This window comes from Pantherophis guttatus, chromosome 3, assembly GCF_059756535.1.
Source record: "Pantherophis guttatus breed Tessera chromosome 3, ASM5975653v1, whole genome shotgun sequence".
NCBI lineage: Eukaryota > Metazoa > Chordata > Lepidosauria > Squamata > Colubridae > Pantherophis > Pantherophis guttatus.
In genome coordinates this window covers 14,836,965-14,856,689 of record NC_142065.1, presented here as the reverse complement: position 1 = coordinate 14,856,689, position 19,725 = coordinate 14,836,965, and the positions used below count along the sequence as shown (strand labels likewise).

The following is a 19,725-nucleotide window of genomic DNA, read 5'->3' as shown; positions in this document are numbered from 1 at the left end:
GTTGGCAAACATGAATAACAACTTCAAAGACTGATCTTGTGACTCTTATTTTTTTCAACTTATGAAAGGTCATGTTTATTTAGGGTGTATATTCTGTAATTAGAAATCTGTATTTGGTTAATGCTATGCATACCTTCTTTTGTCTCCAAGCATGCCATTAACTTGGTTAAGGAACTTCCTGCAGTCCTGTTTAATGAGAAAAGTAGTATAAACCCTTTGACAATTTTCCTATTTTGAAAGAATCAGTATTTAAATATGACTTACTGTTTCAAACTCAGAATCTTTAATTTGTTTAAATGCACTGCTGACAAAATCCATTGGAAACCACTGGATTGCCAGCTCTCTTCTTTGTTTTTCTGATGTCATTCTGCATAATGCTTCAGTAATGGCAACTTGAAGATCATAGTCTATAATACATATGGCAGGGGCATTACCATAAATTTTTTTGATAGTAATTAAATGTTACTGCCTGAAAATGAACCATATATACACATTCACAAACAATACATATAATTTGTTGTATACATCTGAAGTACTCAATGTAGTGTTCATAGGTATGAATATATTTATGGACACTTTTCTTAGCGCCCACAACAATCTCTGCCACTGTATTTGAATTTCTAAAATGTTCTTTTACTTCTAACAAAATGGGAAGCTAGTCTGTAGGCCAGTACCACCTGCATTTTCAAGACTCCTTCAGTATCTACATAAGCCTCAGAGATATTCTTACAAAATAAAAATGGTGGCTGGCTATTCTTCAGTTCCTTATTTGAAAGAATTCTTACCTCCTAGGAAAAAGAAAATCTTATGAAATGGTCCACCACCTGCTCTTAAAAATCCAAATACAATCACTAGCTTAAAACACAATCTCTTTCAACCCTCTGATTTAACTTGAAGTTAGGTGCTGCACTTAAATACTATCTACTGTAGTCAAAATAAAGCAACTAAAAAACAGAATTGACATGTCAGGGAAAAACAAATAAGTAAACCAACGAATTGATAATATCAATAGCACTTAGACTTATATACCGTTTCACAGTGCTTTATACAGCCCTAAGCAATTTAGAGTCAGCATATTGCCCCCAACAATCTGGATCCTCATTTCACCGACCTCAGAAGGATGGAAGGCCAAGTCAACCATGAGCCATCAGAATAGAACTGCCGAACTGCTGGCAGCCAGCACTCAGCAGAAGTAGCTTGCAGTACTGCATTTTAACCATTGTGCCACCACAGCTCATGCTGATGTATTAATGATTGGATAAAATATAATGAACGAATTAATGTCTATATCAGAGATGGCTAACCTTTTTGGCACCAACTGCCGAAACTGGAGCGCGTGCGTGCATGTGCGTGTGCCAGAACCCAGAAGAGAGCAGCTGGCCGGTGCACATGTGCGCGGCAGCTAGCTGCTCTTCTGGGTTCCATCGCACGCATGCACGCTGGACAGCTGCTCTCTTCCGGGTTTGAAGACCAGCTGGCCGGTGCGCATGTGCTCGCTGGAACCCAGAAGAGCAGCTGGTGACGGCATATGTGCCCATATCTGCATGCCACCTCTGGCATGCGTGCCATAGGTTCTCCATCACGGGTCTATACTATCTGTATCATTGGTCCTATTAAAAGATTGTTTTCATGTATGGCATGGAAGCTAGAGAAAACTTCTAAAATACATATGCTTAGAATTAAATAGCTCTGGATAACATTAATACATTTGTTGAAATCATAATCTGTGCTTACCCCCAGCATCCAAAATTCTTTTCCCCATATCATTCCTGTCAAACAAATACTGTGATTTAGTTTGACTGGCTTTTTAAACATTACATGTATTGTAAAATTATGTCTGTTTATCCAATTTATAGGCCACCCATTGACTCTGGACAACATAAAACTGAAAGTTAAAAAAACCCCAAAGGACAAATAAACAGACCAGAGGCAGTATGAATAAAACATATAAATCCCCAAAAACTCCATCCAATAGGGACTCAACCATTACCCTGCCCAAAGCCTGGAAGAGCTTTAATAACTTCTTGAATGTCATCAGATTGGACGCCAACCAATTCTCAGACAGTTTATTATTTTCAATCTAAAGTTCCAGATGATGCCCAGAACTAAGAACAATCTAGGCACGAAGCATTGTTATATTTTTAAGAATTATTTTTTAAAAATCAGCATGTATCCAAACATATTTGCACGTATTGTTTTTGTGAATAATGATTTGTTCTTAGCTTTTGATTCTATAAAAAAAAGTACAAATAAGAAATGTTTGATATAATAAAAACTATTGATATGATTTAATAAACATTATTTTCAATAGTTTATATATTTTATTTATTATTGGGTATACATCCTATATCTCCCTTCTTTTATATTTGCTTCTTCTTATGGACCGATCTCTCCTTTTCAAAGCGTTTAAGGTTAGGAGGATTGAAGTTATAGATAGAGACTGTATGTATTTATTAATCAACCTTTCTTTTAACCAGGACAATTTAGCTATCGTATGATTTTGTTCCAAAGGGGACATATCATTAAAGGTATTTATAAATTCTATTTCTTCAGGAAAGAAATTCCTATTTATTATTGGATTGTGTCAAATTAAACTATAGGGATTACAGAAATATTCTCTAGTTATTCAAGCTCTCTTGCCTGAAGGAGACATTTAAATTGATAAACTGCCTGTGTCTTATTCACAGAGTCAAAAGTTACCGGCGTTCTTGCTGACACAATATTATAATACAAATATTCCATCTTTAAAATATTATCTGAAACAAGTGAGATGAGAATTTGAAGAAGACTCCCCAAATGCAATTTTTGGTCCATCTATGAGAAGGTTTTGAAAAGTACAATGGGATAGCCATAAACCAATTTAAACTGTGTATAAGTTGTTGCTTATTAAAAACACTGCATTTTATTCATAATTAACAGAACTGTATTATATTTACATCAACTCTTTAAGATTAACTTTAAAAATGTTTAACTTTGAACAAATTCTGCTTAAACATAAATGAAATGATCTCAACATGAAATAACATTATCCTAACAAGATTTTTGGTTTCCACGAGGGACCCCAGGGTGATATTAAAGTTAAATGTGAACGTTATATTAAAGTTAATTACATGACTTGTAGCATTTCCTTTGTAGAAATTGTTTTCTTTCTAATATCTCGAGGCATAGCAATAAGCATGGTGTTCAGTTTTCTTACTGCCTAAAGATAATAAAAAGAGGTAATTGAATATTAAGCATTTTAAAAACTCAGTATAATGCCCCAAACCTCTTTAAATACCCACGTAATGTAATGAAGGAGGTTTTAGTTTTAATTATTTTGCCTCTCAAGAGTTAGTTGTGCTACATGCAGTTATACTTCCTAGCAAAATAAAGGCAATCAATAGAGCAAAGGGAAGATCTTCCCTTAAAAGGGAAGTAAATTTTGACACAATCACAGTAACCATCTAAACAAATGTATTGAAAAATAAACCATGGAATCAAAATCAATGGTTGCCAGAATAAATGCTGAGCAGGAGGTAGTATTAAGCCTAAGGTTTAGTTCTGTGGGGTTTCTCAAAGTTCAACATTCTTACCTCTATTTAATATTTACAAGAGATGTTATCTCAGTGGTAAAGTATGCAACTGTATGAGGTCAGGTATAATCAATATACAGATAGTCATCGACTTACAACAGTTCATTTAGTGATCATTCAAAGTTCCAATGGCATTGAAAAAAGGGACTTATGACCGTTTTTCATAGTTACGACCTTGCAGTATCCCCATGATCACATGATCAAAATTCAAATGCTTGGCAACTGACTCATCATTATGACAGTTGCAGTGTCCCTGAGTCATGTAATCACCGACTTTCCAACAAGCAAAGTCAATGGGGAAGCCAGATTCACTGAACCACCAGGTTACCAACTTATCAACTGCAGTGATTCACTTAACAACTGTGACAAGAAAAGTTATAAAATGGGGCAAAACTCACTTAACAAATGTCTCACTTAACAACATAAATTTTGGGTTCAGTTGTGGTCGTACGTCAAGGACTAGCTGAATTGATAACACCCAGTTGTACATCTTGGCCCCTGGCTTTACCAAGTGCTACCGTCAAGATTCTCTCAAAGCCTCAAGAGATTGTTGAGGTCTGGATGGGAAGAAACAGCCTGAGTCTCAACCCTAGTAGGACTGAGCAATGGGGAGTGCAGGGTTTTCCAGGGACTCTTCTGCTTTAGTTTTTGGATAGCACTGCATTTCTCTACATGTAACCTATGTTTTGAAAGTCCTCCCAGCCCTGCAGCTCTGCTCAAATAAGCGGTGGTAGTAGTGGTTAGAAGGGTCTTCACAGAATCAACTTCTGTACCAGTTGGGCTCATTCCTGGACAGGGAGAGCCTTCTCACTATCACTGTCACTGTCAGGCTCTGTTGCTTGGATTACTGTAGCACACTTTATTTAGAACTGCCCTCAAGACCACTCAGAAACTACAGCTAGTATATAATGCAACAGCACAAATAGTTAAGTGTTGTGGCCCGCCAGCTGCCAGCGGAACTGGCGGCAGACTCGAATGATGAGGAGGTTGGGGAGGAACTTGGGCCAGCCCTGGAGTCTGGGGAAGGCTCTGATGGATGCTCTGCGTCGGAAGCAGAGAGAGAGTCAGAGCTGTCCCAGCTGCCTTCAGAGTTGGAGACAAGTGGGGAAAACAGCTGGGGCCTGTTCCAGATGCATGTATGCATAGAGCTGTCAGGAGAGAACAACTGAGGAACAGGGGCTGACTTGGGAAGAGATGCACATGTGGATGCTGAATGGCCCCTCCCTGACTGGGGAATAAATAGAAGCAAAAGGGGAGTGGTGGTTGCAGGAGACATTCGTCTTTCTTTCGGAAGATTTGCTTATTGTGGTTCGTGCCTCAGAGACTTTTTGCCAGGAATTATTTTACAGCTTTGCGACTGGAAGCTCTCAGTCTGGCAATTATCCAAGGACTGATAAGATCTGTTATTGCATTAAACCTTCGGAAGGATTATTGCCTGGACTTTTCTGTGTGTGAATGCCATGAATTCACAATAGCTAAATAAAGAGGGTTTTTTCGGGACAAGGAGTCCGTTTCTTGGTTCTGCTAAGGCTGGGTCAGACCAGTTACGGGCACATCTGGAACACATGTATGACACCTCTATTTGCAAGTTGTGCCGGATGCCAGTTGGTTTCCAGGTGTAATTCAAGGTGCTGAGAGTATCTATAAGAGTCCTTTGTGGTTCAGGACCTAGATATTTGGAGGCCATCTTTCTTTCATTGTACACTGTTTTAAGATCACAAAAGGTCAGCGTGCTCTGAGTCTCGATCAACAAAACAATGGCATCTTATAGGCACACCATCTCTGTTGTCATGCCTGCCATCAGGGACAGCATTTCTCTTGAGGTCCATATGACCCCAACTCTGCTATCATTCAGAAGACCTTAAAAGCTGGCTCTTCCAATAAATACTTGCCAAGAGCAATATTGTGAACTTAGTGCAGCATAATGCAATTTCTGTCTTCGCTGTATATGAAGGTTTTGTTTTTTTGTTTCTTTCTTTTTATTATGATCCGCTTCTTAAACTCTTTATTACCTTAAACTGCTCTGCAATCGGGCAGCCGTAGATATTGGACAAATAAATACATGTATGTAATGCAATAGCATTATTTCGTTTCTTTTTATCCTACTTTTCTTATTTTTTATATATAACTCAAGGTGTTGAGCGATACATGATAAAATACAAATAGTTTCAAATGATGCACACCTAGTCCTCAACTTACAACCACAATTAAGCCTGGAATTTTGGTTGTAAGTCATGGGGTTGTAAGTTCAGTCATCATGAGACCAGACTTGATTTTATGACCATTTTTATGATGGTTGTTAAGCAAATAACTGTGGTCATTAAGCAACTCATAGGATCATAAGTCTAAATCCAATTTAACCAAGGGGAATTTTTTTGCTGGAAAACAGGAAAAAAAGTTGCAAATTGTGTTCATGTGATTGTGGGACATTGTAACTGGTTGTAAATACAAGCTTGCTTGCCAAGTGCCTGAAACACAATAATGGGACTGCTGAGGTGATGCAACAATCAAACCTCAAGGATGTGTCATAAGTAACTTTTTTCAAGTCTATCATAACTTCAAACAATTAAGTGACTGGTTGTAAGCCGAGGACTACCTATAATACACAGGGTGTTTCGAAAGATGAGTATCTAGACACTAGAAATTATAGAAAGGAACAAATAGGTAAATAAAGTACATTATTGAATATATCCGTATGGTTAATTTAAATCAACAGAGTAGGCTTTTTAAAAAAATAAATAGATTTCCTTTTTTTCTAATATTTAGAAGTGAAGTTTGAGTATTTGTGTCTAATATCCTATTCAAATATCTGAAACACAGAAAATTAATATTGCTATTAAAACATAGCAAGATAGCCGATTCAAAGTTTAAAAGCCAAGAAAGATAATATTAAAAAGAATTCTTACCTCCTGCTGAATATAAATACTAATTCTCTTATCAGCAACAAGAGCACTTATTCGCAATATGAAATTTTCAAGTGTTTGAATTTTACCTAGATGAAAATATAATGCATTATTTACAGAATCATATAATTTAACTTCACAATCACTGATGTAAATGAATATCCAAGACAAAATAGCTGCATTTAAATTACAAAACGTTATGTCAAAAACTGTATCATACTTGATTTTCAGACATACCTTCACTGCTGGTATCATGTACTATCTACAATTAAAATAAACAACATATTAAAATTGCTCTGCACACAGGAAATAACTATTATTACTGTAGTCCTGAATAGCACATACTACATTGTTTCAGATTTTTTTTTCCAAAAAACAATAAATAATGCATTCCTTTCAGGGTGGATTTGATTTAAATTGAGTTGATTTAAATCACAATTTAAATCATGATTTAAATCACTAGTAAAAAGGCTTGATTTAAATCAACTTGATTTAAATCATAATTTTTAAAGAGCAACTGTCATCTCTGCTACTCCTTTGACCCACTGTTGACTCACCGATAGTCCCAGTGTTGCAGAATATACAGCCTCATGCTACATAACTAAGCTCCATTTCATGCTGAATAAACTAAATTATTTATGTATCTTAAATAGAAAACTATCTTACGATAGATTTTTACCTCAAAAGTTTTTTATTAAAAAAAATCCAATTTAAATCAAAAAAATCTGATTTTTTTGATTTTTTTTTAAAAAAATCATTGATTTTTATCCACCCTGATTCCTTTGGATATACATAAATGGGACCTATTCTTTTTGAGATTAATGTAAAATGAATTCCTAAGTGTTATAATCATCTGCATATGGTAAGAATTGAAATTAAATACATATTTTAAGTTGTTGTTTAGTAAATCTCAGCCCATCTTATTCTAGGCATATCAATGAGTAAAAATAAAGCCAAATATGAAAAAAAGCTTTTCAAAGCAATGTGAATATTAAATTTATCACATAATTTGTGAAAAAATATATATGGGATATATTTACCATTAGGACATCAAAGAAATCTTCAAAGAGAGTAGTAAATGCCTCATTACATTCACGGTCTTTTTTTCCTAAAATCTCTTTGGCTTTTTCAAACCAATTTACCATGTACAAAAAGAAAATAAAAAATTGTACAATTACTATGGTTATTTGTTCATTTATGCAAAAAACAATTGCAGAATAACATTAATAATAATGTTAAACCACTAAGCAGTCAAACATACGTAGATATCAAACCTATGCAGACCTGCTATCCAATTATTCTTAAAATTATTTCCCAATATTATATACTTATCTTTTGAATAAGACCATATTCAATCATGGCTGGAAACCCAGCTTCACCTAATATGTTAATATTTCTGCCATGGTTCTGAAGAGTATTCAACAAAGTCGAAACATTGTTAACGTCTTCACTGTCAAGTTGCTGAAATTTTTTAAAAAGTGCACATAAAAAAAATCAAGAATTGTTTCAGTTTTTATGCAAAAATCCATAGTCAATACAATAACAAAATGTGGCGTCTGAACTATTTTACTATTTTAACAAATTTAATAAATAAATGCACATCAGTAGAAAGTTTGCTGTCAAATCTGCAAAAAGTTGTTCTGTTTCAACTTGTACCATGCAGAGATTGTGTCAGTTGTTTATTTGGGAATTTATTAAAAATACAATTTAACAAGGAATGCCTAAAGTGCCATATAACTGTATGTGAGTTTTGAAATTTTGTGATTATCAAAATTGCATTATAGACTGCCATGATAAAACTATCTTGTTTTCATTCAGAGCACCATCTTTAGAAAAAGCAAAAAAAGGAAGGAAAAAGGCACAGGGAATGTGAAGAGACAGGGAATACAGGTAGTCCTTGACTAACAATAGTTTGTTTACTGACCATTCAAAGTTGCAATGGCTCTGAAAAGTTACTTATGACCATTTTTCACACTTATGACCGTTGCAACACCCCCATGGTCATGTATTATTATTATTATTAATTAAATTTTTATACCGCCCTTCTCCCGAAGGACTCAGGGCGGTGAACAGCCAAGATTAAAATACATACAGTATGAAAATTAAATGTGATCAACATTCAGACACTTGGCAACTGGCTCATTTAACATGTCTTCACTTAGCAATAGAAATTTTGGGCCCAATCGTGGTCGTAAATCGAGGACTACCTGTATTTATTTTCCCTTCATCCTGTTTTGCTGGAATGCTAGAAATTGTTCAGATCAGGCAAAAAATGTGTCTGCTTTAATGACTTGGGAAGACATGTATTATATGCACTTCTGCATATTGCAAAACATACTTTTAAAAGAATTTGCACAGCCCTATTTTTTTTTTTAATTTGATTTATATGCTGCCCTTCTCCGGAGACTCAGGGCGGCTTACAATGTGCTCAGCAATAGCCTTCATCCTTTTGTATATTTATACAAAGTCAGCTTATTGCCCCCACAACTGGGTCCTCAATTTACCTACCTTAGAAAGGATGGAAGGCTGAGTCAACCTTGAGCCTTGGCGAGATTCGAACCTGCAGTAATTGCAGGCAGCTGGTCTTAATAACCAGCTTAATAACAGGGTGCCTTAGACCACTGTACTACCAAGGCTCTATTTTCCTGGTGGTGTCAGAACAGAACAGAATAACAGAGTTGGAAGGGACCTTGGAGGTCTTCTAGTCCAACCCCATGCTCAGGCAGGAAACCCTATACCATTTCAGACAAATGGTTGTCCAATCTCTTCTTAAAAACATCCAATGTTAGAGAATTCACAACTTCTGGAGGCACGTCGTCCCACTGATTACTTGTTCTAACTGTCAAGAAATTTCTCCTTAGTTCTAGGTTGCTTCTCTCCTTGACTAGCTTCTATCCATTGCTTCTTGTTGTGCCCTCAGGTGTTTTGGAGAATAGCTTGATCCTCTGCTCTTTGTGGCAACCCATTAGATATTGGAACACTGCTATTATGTCACCCCTAGTCCTTCTTTTCATTAACTAGTCTCTGATTTAATTGTTAACTAAGTCTGAAACTGTTTAGCTTTTTGAAAATAGGCAATATTGATGGGGTAAGCCACTTAACTAACTGAAGGCCACTAACCACTTATGGATCTTGAAGAAGCAGAATATTGACATTTATGACATCTGTGGCTGGAGAAAACCCTGTGGATATCACAAATAGCCAAGAAAATAAATAGATAATCAAACAAATCAGCCCAGAGTTCTCATTTAAAACTCAAATGACCGGGCTCCAATGACCATACTTCGGACACATTGTGCAAAGACCTTGAAAGGTCTATAATGCTTTGAAAGTTAGAATGAGAAGATGTTCAGCAACAAAATGGAAGGATTCAGTTACAACTGAAATGGGCAGACCTCAAGGACCAGGTTAGAGACCGATTGTCCTAGAGAAATCTATTACGATTGCTATGAGTCAATGCCAACTTAATAGCACAGAATCAGTCAAACAATCAATTACTGCCACCTAGTAATCATAAAAATGTACTGCATGCTTTTCATCTCCAAGGTTTGATGTTGCATTTATAATACTATGAATAATTTTAAAAGTTAAAACTATTTAAAACTATATTTTATATAAATCCCCATCTTAATTTATACAGTTCAAAAAAGAATTTCATCACCTGGCATATAAGCTTGTCTAATTTGTTGAGAAACTGCTTGCTGCATTTATGGGACATATCATCAGAAAAATCTGTTTGTTGAAACTGTTGCAGTGCGTGAAAATCATGTTTTCTTATAGCTTCATCTACACATTTTTCAAGCTGTCAAAAATAACATATATACATATTATTTTAGTACCCTGTTTAACAATAATTTCTATCACCATATATCTTATTTATGACTGAGGCACAGATGGAAAAATAAGAGATTTAAAGTGGTTAACTATAAAACATATATTGCAAGTTTGTTGACAAAACTGCATATTAAACAATTGACAACCAACGATACCAAATCATTTTTTTTTCCTTCTGTTCAATTGGGTCCATTTCTCAGAAACTTCCTGGATTAGTCCCTGCAGTTTTCTTGCCAAGGGTTTCCTGAGGTGATTTGCCATTGCCTCCTTCTTAGGGCTGAGTGAAAGTGACTAGCCCAAGGTCACCCAGCTGGCTTTGTGCCTCAGGTGAAACTAGAACTCATGGTTTATAGCCTCATACCTTAACCATTATTCTCAATCTAGACCAGAGTTCCCCAACTCCCGGTCCATGGACCGGCATAGGGTCATGGGATGCCAGAAACCGGGCCGTGCAAACAAAGCCCCATCCGTGGGATGCAGGCAGCATGCAAAACTACCCTCCCCTCTCCTGTCTGTGGAAAAACTTCTCTCCATGGATCCGGTCTCTGATGCCCAAAAGGTTGGGGCCACTGTCCATCTAGCCATAGTAATATACTAACTTTGCCGGAAGGCCTCTCCAGCTGGAGATCAGATTCAAGACATTCCACATGATTAGAGAAGCAGAATAGATCTCATTTGGTGTACAGTCCACTTAGACAGGTCTATTGAATAACTCATAAGCTTTGGTGCCATGGGGTTTTAATATTCAGAATGGGGGCAGTCTAAATTTCAATTGCCTTCATGACAACTATGTGTCTTTCTCAATATAACATTGAGTCAAGGCATTTCATGGAACCTGTTTTGGATTTGGTAAAGATGGAAAGGCCTAAGAAATGGAAATTAATCTGTATCTTTCTTTTTCTTTCTACTTCTGATGACAGAGGCATGAGACCATTTCAAGTATTCTATCTTCTGCAACTAATGGGAGAAACCAAATAAGTTCTAGATGGTAAAACAAACAAATTTAATATAATTCATAGTCTTGGGCCTGAAATGACAATTGAAAACAATTACTGTGTGTGAGAGGAATGAACACATCCATATAGTTTTCTTGATACATATGATACGATACAAAAATGGTTTGCTGTTTCTTTTCTCCAGGATTTCATTTTAATTCCAGACTATCCTGGAATTAGTTATGCCCTGGGGCATAATTATAACTTTAAAATATCAATTACTATATTATATTACATAATAATGCTACAATCTAAAGATACCTGTCCTTCACGCCTAACAGGCATGTTGGCTTTTCATATACTTAAGCAATATAATCTAAAATGAAAGAAAAAAAATTAATGAATGTTATATATTTACATTTTTATCTGCACAATGTTTAATGTAGAAAAGTAAGGCAATTTATTAATATATTTTTTCATTTAAAATGTTCTTTATTAAAACAAATAAGATTTTTTTGTATAAAATCTCTAAACATCTGTTTTATGTCACTATGTATTCATTAGTATTTAGTAACCATTTTTCCTCCTAAAGAAAATTTGTATACCATAGGTGGTTACTGAGAGCTGACACTCAACTGATGGCACATAATCAATAGCAAACCATTCCTTCATACTATAGTAAGGTAAAGATAGAAACTATCCAGCTATTTTGAGAAACCATCTTTATTAAGCTTTTTCCTCATCCATTAGCCATCCAGCACCTATTTCATCATGTTACATACATACCATAGACCAGAAGCAGGGCTATAGTTATTCAATTAAGAGGCCAAAATTGATGTTTTTTTTTTCCTGAAACACTTTCATCCCATTTACCTTAATAGAAACAAAAACTTCTAGCTACATTTCAATTATTTTATTTTTCAATAAGTGTCATAAATAAAAAAATAAAAATAAAACTGTTATAGCTGGCCATCAAAAGAATTATATGAAAATATAATAAAGTTATATAGCATTAGGATTTTATGCCTGAATTATTTCTGTGTTTCCTATTCCATCCTATTTTATTTTACATAATTTTCTTAAACACAAAAACATTAACAAAAAACTTCACTTTTATTATTGTACTTCTAAGCCATATTTGCAACTCAGAACAAACTTTAAAACAAAACAAAATCAGAACTTAAATGATATTGATACAATACAGATATTTTTTACCACTGACCTGGAATGACTATTGAATTCACTATTTGTTAGATAAAGCACATTTTTATTAACAAATTTATCACAGAATGTAAATTTTGAAATAATTGTGAATAATTGCTCCTCAATTTTGCCTTCTGAACTTACACAATACTCTGTACAAGGTAGGAATATAAAGAAACAAAAAAACTGTATCCACTCCTTTATGATAGTCATGTTTGTTTATTTACTGCATTTGTTAATCACCACTATTTTAAAATTTTGGATAACATACAACTGAGTAAACAAAACATATACAAATACTAAACGAATAAATATGCAATAAAAATATAAATGTGTTACAGAATCTCCAAGCACCAATCAGTTTAAGTCTGTTGAAAAACAGAAGTTTCTATTGTTTTTGTGAATACCAGAATGGAAAGTGCCCTCCAAGTCTCTGGAAGCAACATATAATATTTAAGACCACCATGGAGAAAGTCAGTTTATACTTCAATGTGTCATGCAAATTTAGAAAGCTGGGTTTACCATGATTACGTTAAACAACAAGAAGTATACTACCATCTATATTGAGTAAATAGACTGCAAAAGGTCTTAAATAGAATTCTCAAATTACACTAAACCAATAATTATTGAATCAGCCTATGTGGATATTGCTTTACAATAGGGGTGGGGAACGATGGCCTGTGGACTTCAATTCCCAGAATTCCTGAGTCAGCATTCTGGCAGTTAAGAGTCCACAAGTCATAAAATGTCATTGTTCCCCACCTCTGCTTTACATCTACATAAACGTATCATATTCTGAATGAGTGTGATATGCAAACCTAGATCTTAGAATTCAGAATCCTGAAAGTATCTTTGGGGTTCCAGTTCTCCTAGATATGTAATACCGTATAAGTAATTTTGGTCATCTGTAGGAGGATTCAAGCAATGTATTTTTCTTCATGCTGAATATGATTCTGAGAGCCATACACATCATACACTCACAACTAAACATATGACTGTACTCAGGATCTCCTTCTGAAGGAAGGAAACTTGATCATGGTATCTGATTCTGTATCTTTTGCTTGATAAAGTTGGTTTGGAATTTATCAATGCTTAATTTTGGCTACAGTTCGTAGCCGCCAAACTTAAATCCTGAATCTACCACAAACCATGTAGCTTTAAAAAAACAAAACAAAGTATTTAAGCACAAGAAATCTTCTTTTGGCCCTATAGAAATATAGTAACATTCTCAGCAACCTTTATTTCTGTAACTTATTTATACTTCAAGCTCTGCATTTATTGGAATAGCTTTCATTAAACAATCAAAGCAACAGTAACTATCAAAACAATTCTTTATTACACAATAAAAGAAAACCATTACATTGATCATACAGTAAATGCCATCAAGTAGTTGAAAAAAATGTAAACCTTAAGGCTATGTGAATGAACTAAAATGGCTTAAACTCAGTCAATTATTTTTTTAAAAATGGATACTGCATTTTAAAACATTTGCATTATTTTGCAACCTGCAGTTCTATTCTCTCAAAGTTCTCTACTGAGTTTATCACCTCCAAGCACAGCTTGTTTTCCCTGAAAAGTTGAGTCTGAAAGGCCAAGATGGTAAGTGCAACTACACGATCAAAATCCCATTTTGTAGGTGCATTGGCATCACATATGCACGAAGCGACAGAGTTCAATTGTGTCCACCATCTTCTCCCCCCCCCCCCCCCATGCAGCTACTTGGAATGACACAATGGCAGAATATTTACCTACTTCATTTTGTCACAATATGACAACAGAAAGCGCTTCCAAAGAGCCTCAAAAGTTTTAGAAACCATTATTGTACAATGACACTGATTAATTTCTGACAAGTTTGGAGAGTGAAAGTACTGTTTTGTAGAACAGTCAAATCTTTTTAAAAACCTTTTATTGTATGTTTAGAATATGAAAGGTTTGATGGCTTTCTCTCCTGAAATAAGGTCAAGGTTGGATTAATAAAACAAATTATGAAACTAAGCTATGCAAACCAGTGAATAGGTTAACACAACATACTGAACAAGGAATATCGAGACCATGTTAGCCTTGTGTGAAGTAAGCCTGCAACAGAAAATATCTGCTATGTCTGTCTCAGGATATTCAAAACAAAATGTGTGCTTGTGAGGGAAGTAATTAATTTAAGGAGATGGAAGTTGAAAGACAGGAGAAACTAGTAACAGAATATGCTTGTTTTTAGATTAATACCTAAACATAAGGCCATTATTTTTGTAATTTTAGACCATTCATGCTAGGATAGGCAAGCTAATGTCCCCCAGAAATTTTGGACTTCAACATTAACCATCGGTGTAATGGTCAGATGACCAGATCTAAATACAATGTTATTTACTGAGATCATACCAATAGTGAATTATTGGGCTCTGCCTACTTTAAAGATAATTCAATCTAACACAGTAAGAGCAATGTTGGCTTGTGCAAGGTTTGATGCCTGCAGAGCTCTAGTGTATTATGTCCTTCAATAAAAAATCACTAAGGAAGACAGGTCTTATTGCCAGAGCACAGACTGTGTAGTGCTATACAAAGTAAAGGTTTCCTTACTGAGCTGCAATCCCAGGGCCATAAGCACTGTTTTGCACAACAGTGCAAAAGTCAACCCCACCGCTTCTTCCAAGGATACTCTATTCCCAGTCAGCCTCCAGCAATGTGATTCCAAATCCCAGGTCCCATTGACCGTGCTTAGCTTTTTCAGATCATCTGCTGTTGATGGTCAAACCCTATAAATCCTTAAGAAGAAAACAGCATTAGAAAAAAAATATATCAGGCAGAATATTCCGTATATGCCACAGTAAAGACGTGGAAACAGGTTAGGAACGCATTGGTAACAAGCAGGGTAGGGTCAAAAAAGTCAAAATGGCAGCCACGATCACGCCTCACACCTTAAAGGTGCGATCGCATAGTGGAAGCCGCGTCATCTTGACTTTTCTGACCGAGCCCTGCGGATTCCTCCGCCCTCTCGTCGTTTCTTATTCGTGAGGCGGTTTTGGAAGGCCAACCGGGCCCTATTACTGACGAAACCCCGCTAAGGAATGGTATTACCACCGCGGAAGGGCATGCGAGGCAGCGCGTGAAAAGTATGGAACCCTCACTCAGATTCCCTCACGAGCTCCGCCGCCATCCGCGGGGAGCCCAGCAAGAACGTCGAGAAGCGCCACTTCTTCCTTCAGCCAATCAAACGCGGAGCGAAGCGTTTTTGCACCAATCGCTGCTTTCGTACCTAACCGGAGCCAATCACGAGGGAGATAGTCACCTGAAAGTGGGGTGGTGGGGAAAGCGGCTCTTTGTACCTTCCCCTCCACTCGCTTTCCCCGCCTTCGGAGCCTGTTCGGCCAATCAGATGGCGACTAGTCTGGGGGGAGGAGGGGGCGAGTAACGGTTTTGAATTGTCAACGGTGTCCGCCGCTGTTTCTTTGTCTCTTTGAGGGGAGACTGAGCCTTTTTTTTTTCACCTCACACCGTTCGAGCTAAAAGTCCTCACGACTATAATGTAATGGCACAAATTCTCACAAATCTACAGTCTCTCACTCGTATCTCTTGAGCCGCGCGCTCAAGAGATTCCGAGGATTTCCTGTGGACTCGATTATTGTGATTACTTCGCTCCGTTCCCGCCTTTGACTTTCCCTATTAAGGATGGGATGGGATGGAATGGAATAGAATAGAATAGAATAGAATAGAATAGAATAGAATAGAATAGAATAGAATAGAATAGAATAGAATAGAATAGAATAGAACAGCTGAGTTGGAAGGGACCTTGGAGGTTGAACAGATTAACAGTTGGAAGGGACCTTATAGGTCATCTAGTCCAACCCCCCCACCCCCAAGCAGGAGACCCTACACCATTTCTGACAAATGGCAGTCCAATCTTTTCTTGAAAGCCTCCAGTGATGAAGCTCCCACAACTTCCCAAGGCAACATCTATTCCATTGGTTGATTGTTCCCATTGTCAGAAAGTTCCTCCTCATTTCTAGGTTGAATCTCTCCTTGGTCAGTTTCTATCCATTATTCCTTGTCTAGCCTTCAGGTGCTTTGGAAAACAGCTTGACCCACTCCTCCCTGTGGCAGCCCCTCAAGTATTGGAAGATGGCTATCCTGTCTCCCCTGGTCCTTCTCTTCACTAGACTAGCCATGCCCAGTTCATGTAATCTAGTCCAGCCTCCTGCTCAAGCGGGAGACCCTATACCATCTCAGACAAGTGACTGTCCAGTCTCTTCTTAAAAACCTCCAGTGATGGAGTGCCCACGATTTCTGGAGGCAAGCTGTTCCACTGGTTAATTGTCCTCACTGAATTGAGTTTCTCCTCAATTCCAGATTGCTTCTCTCTTTGATTAGTTAACAACCATTATTTCTTGTCCTGTCCTCTGGTGCTTTGGAGAATAATTTGACCCCCTCTTCTTTATGGCAGCCCCTCAAATGTGGGAATACTGCTATCACATCACCCCTAATTCTTCTTTTCTTTAGACTGGCCAAATCCAAATCCTGCAGCTGTTCTTCATGTTTTAGTCTCCAAGACTTTGATCATCTTAGTTGCTCTTCTCTGAACTTTTTCCAAAGTCCCAACATCTTTTTTGTAGCATGGTGACCAAAGTTGGTTGCAGTATTCCAGGTGTGGTCTTACATAGGGTTTTGTAAAACAATACTAATACTTCACGTGATCTTGATTCTATGCCTCTGTTTATAGAAACCAGGGTTGTATTAGCTTTTTTGGCTGCTGCTGCACACCCCTGGCTCATATTCAAGTGATCATCCACTAGGACTTCAGGGTTCCTCTCACAGTTACTGTTTTTGAGCCAGGTCTCACGTAATCTGTACTTATACCTTTGATTTTTCCTGCCTAAATGTAAAGCTTTGCTTTTCTCCACATTAAAATTCATTTTGTTGGATAGAGCCCATTGTTCAAGTTTGTCAAGATCTTTTTGGATCCTGAGTTTGTCTTCTGGGGTGTTAGCTATTCCTACCAGTTTTGTTATTCCTGCCAATAATCCATCAAAGCGCTTCCACATCACGCAACTTGCCTGATAACTTTTAGATATAGTTGACTACGATTCTCCTCACTTAAGAACAGCAAGGTTTTTCGCTAGCCGGCTTCAAAGGATGGGAGTGGCAATCCTGGGTTTAAACCGAGAACCTGAATCAATATTTGAGGCAACAGGAAGCAACAAGATACACTAGTTGCTTTCCCCAACAAATGACTGAATATAGGTTTTAATCCACAAAATTCACACAACGGACTAAGCAATTCATTCAATTTGCATGGTTTTGGTTTTCACGTGTTGTGTGAACTCGGTGCTGGTTTGTAAATGATGGTTGACACACCAACCTCTTTTATTCACATTGGGGGGTTTTAAATTGCTGTATTGTTTTTACATTGAAATTTAGGCTTTATTTTAGTATTTTAATAGAATAGAAATCTTTATTGGCCAAGTGTGATTGGACATACAAGGAATTTATCTCCGGGGTATAAACTCTCTATACAAACAAGTGATAAATCATGATCATAATCATAAAATACAATCATCATAAATCATAAAATATGACACTTAGCGGTAGTCATAGGATACTAAATAAGCAATCAATATAAATCATAATAGGATACTAAATAAAAGCAACATAAATCATAGATGCAAACAAGAAAGTTTTAGTCATAAGAAGCTAAGGAAACAGAAACAACGAGAAGATTAATAGTAACACAGCCCTACTAGGTAGTTTTACAAACCAGGGCATAAGACAGTGTTGTGAGAATTAGTTGTTCCCACAACTAATTATTAAATATCAAAGTTGATAATAGTAGTTTGGCATCCATGCTTCCTTTTGAAGCTTAGGAAACATCAAAGCCATTTCCTTTGATGTACAAAAACTACACTTTAAAAGGGACTCTCAATCAAACAATAAAACAGTATTCTGAAGTCCTTGAATGTTGAAAACGTTAAGAAAAAAATGAATCTGGGTTGCAAAGGAGGAGATGCAATATATTTTAAGGGTGCCTGTCTTTTCTCATGTCTAACAAAATAAAGCTTTTATTGTACATCAGTGGCTTTTATTATATGATTTGTTGCTTTCTGAAACATCACATATATCAAATGTATGTAATCATTTATTTCTATACTGTACATAACCCATCCTAATAAGCACTTTTTGTTTTGCTGGAAATATTCTTAGTTTGTATTGTCAGTAGGGAGAGTTTGATACATGTTAAACTAAATTTTAGTTAAAGAGAGCCCCTCTTTGAGGATAACAGGCAATGTAGAAACATATAATATAAATAAATAAGTATAAATTCATTAATGCCATTTTTATTTATTCAATAAACCATACTAATTTTAATTGTGTAAACTGTCCAAAGTCCTGTATGTGAGATGGGTGGCCATATACATTGAATATTTTTTTAAAACATTGTGTTTTACACCTCTTGTGAACCCAGCCACTATTTCATAGGATTTGTCATGGGGTTTCTAAAATACTCTTGAGTGCAACATATAACTCATTACAGGCATATTTAGTCTTTAAGAGATGCTGGTTTGGATAGATGATACAGCACTCATTTCTTACCTCCTATTTTTATGATTTATTTATTTTTTATCTATTTTATTTTACACTGCCTAACTCTGAGTGGTTCACAGATAGTGTTGCCAGGTGTCCACTATTTGAACGGACAGTCCACTTTTTTCACATTATGTTCACTATTTTTTTTCACAAAATAGTGGACATTTTTTTTATTCAAAAGCTTTATGATGAAATTAAAATGTAATTTAATATTTTACATATTATAATATATTTGATATTTTGAATTTTAAGTAAAGTTTTGAAGTGATTATTTTAATACGTGTTAAAATGTTTGTAAGAAAATATATAATTTAATTGTAAAAAAAATTTTTTTTCTACTTAACACCCCCCCCCCCTGCTTGTCTGCTATTTTTTGGAAGCAGACCTGGCAACCCTATTCACAGATTAAAAACACACAGAAAAATACAATAATAAAAACCAAGCAAGAAAAAAAGCAATCCCATGCTATCCAGAAGTGATTTCAACCAACCTTGTCAAAGGCTTGAGTCAAGAGCCAGCAGAGTGGGGTCCACCAAAATCTCAGAGGGAACTTCATTCAGTGCTGCAAGACAAAGTACATTTCCAAGGTCCCAATAGATGACTTTTTTTAATCAAAGGAACTCAGAACATGTTAACCTTGCTATATCAAATTGGGCAAGCAGATACTATGGGAGAAAGTTTTTATTCACATATTTATAAATGTGTACA

General features: G+C 36.2%; 1 protein-coding gene across 3 annotated transcripts in view; it reads right to left on the bottom strand.

The window, feature by feature from the left end:
- The window catches only part of SYCP2 (synaptonemal complex protein 2), a 52,215-nt gene extending 36,573 nt beyond the window's left edge, over positions 1-15,642 (bottom strand). For all 3 annotated transcript variants that reach the window (XM_060689601.2, XM_060689602.2, XM_034433129.3), the window contains exons 1-12: positions 15,517-15,642; positions 15,019-15,203; positions 11,566-11,620; positions 10,137-10,277; positions 7,808-7,936; positions 7,516-7,620; positions 6,713-6,737; positions 6,479-6,564; positions 3,111-3,199; positions 1,735-1,769; positions 265-407; positions 134-186 (exon numbers count right to left, since the gene is read on the bottom strand). In XM_060689601.2, coding sequence (XP_060545584.2) covers positions 134-186; positions 265-407; positions 1,735-1,769; positions 3,111-3,199; positions 6,479-6,564; positions 6,713-6,737; positions 7,516-7,620; positions 7,808-7,936; positions 10,137-10,277; positions 11,566-11,589 — 830 coding nt within the window. In that variant the 5' untranslated portion in view covers positions 11,590-11,620; positions 15,019-15,203; positions 15,517-15,642. The remainder of the gene's footprint in view (positions 1-133; positions 187-264; positions 408-1,734; positions 1,770-3,110; positions 3,200-6,478; positions 6,565-6,712; positions 6,738-7,515; positions 7,621-7,807; positions 7,937-10,136; positions 10,278-11,565; positions 11,621-15,018; positions 15,204-15,516) is intronic.
- Between the last annotated feature and the right edge of the window lie 4,083 nt (positions 15,643-19,725).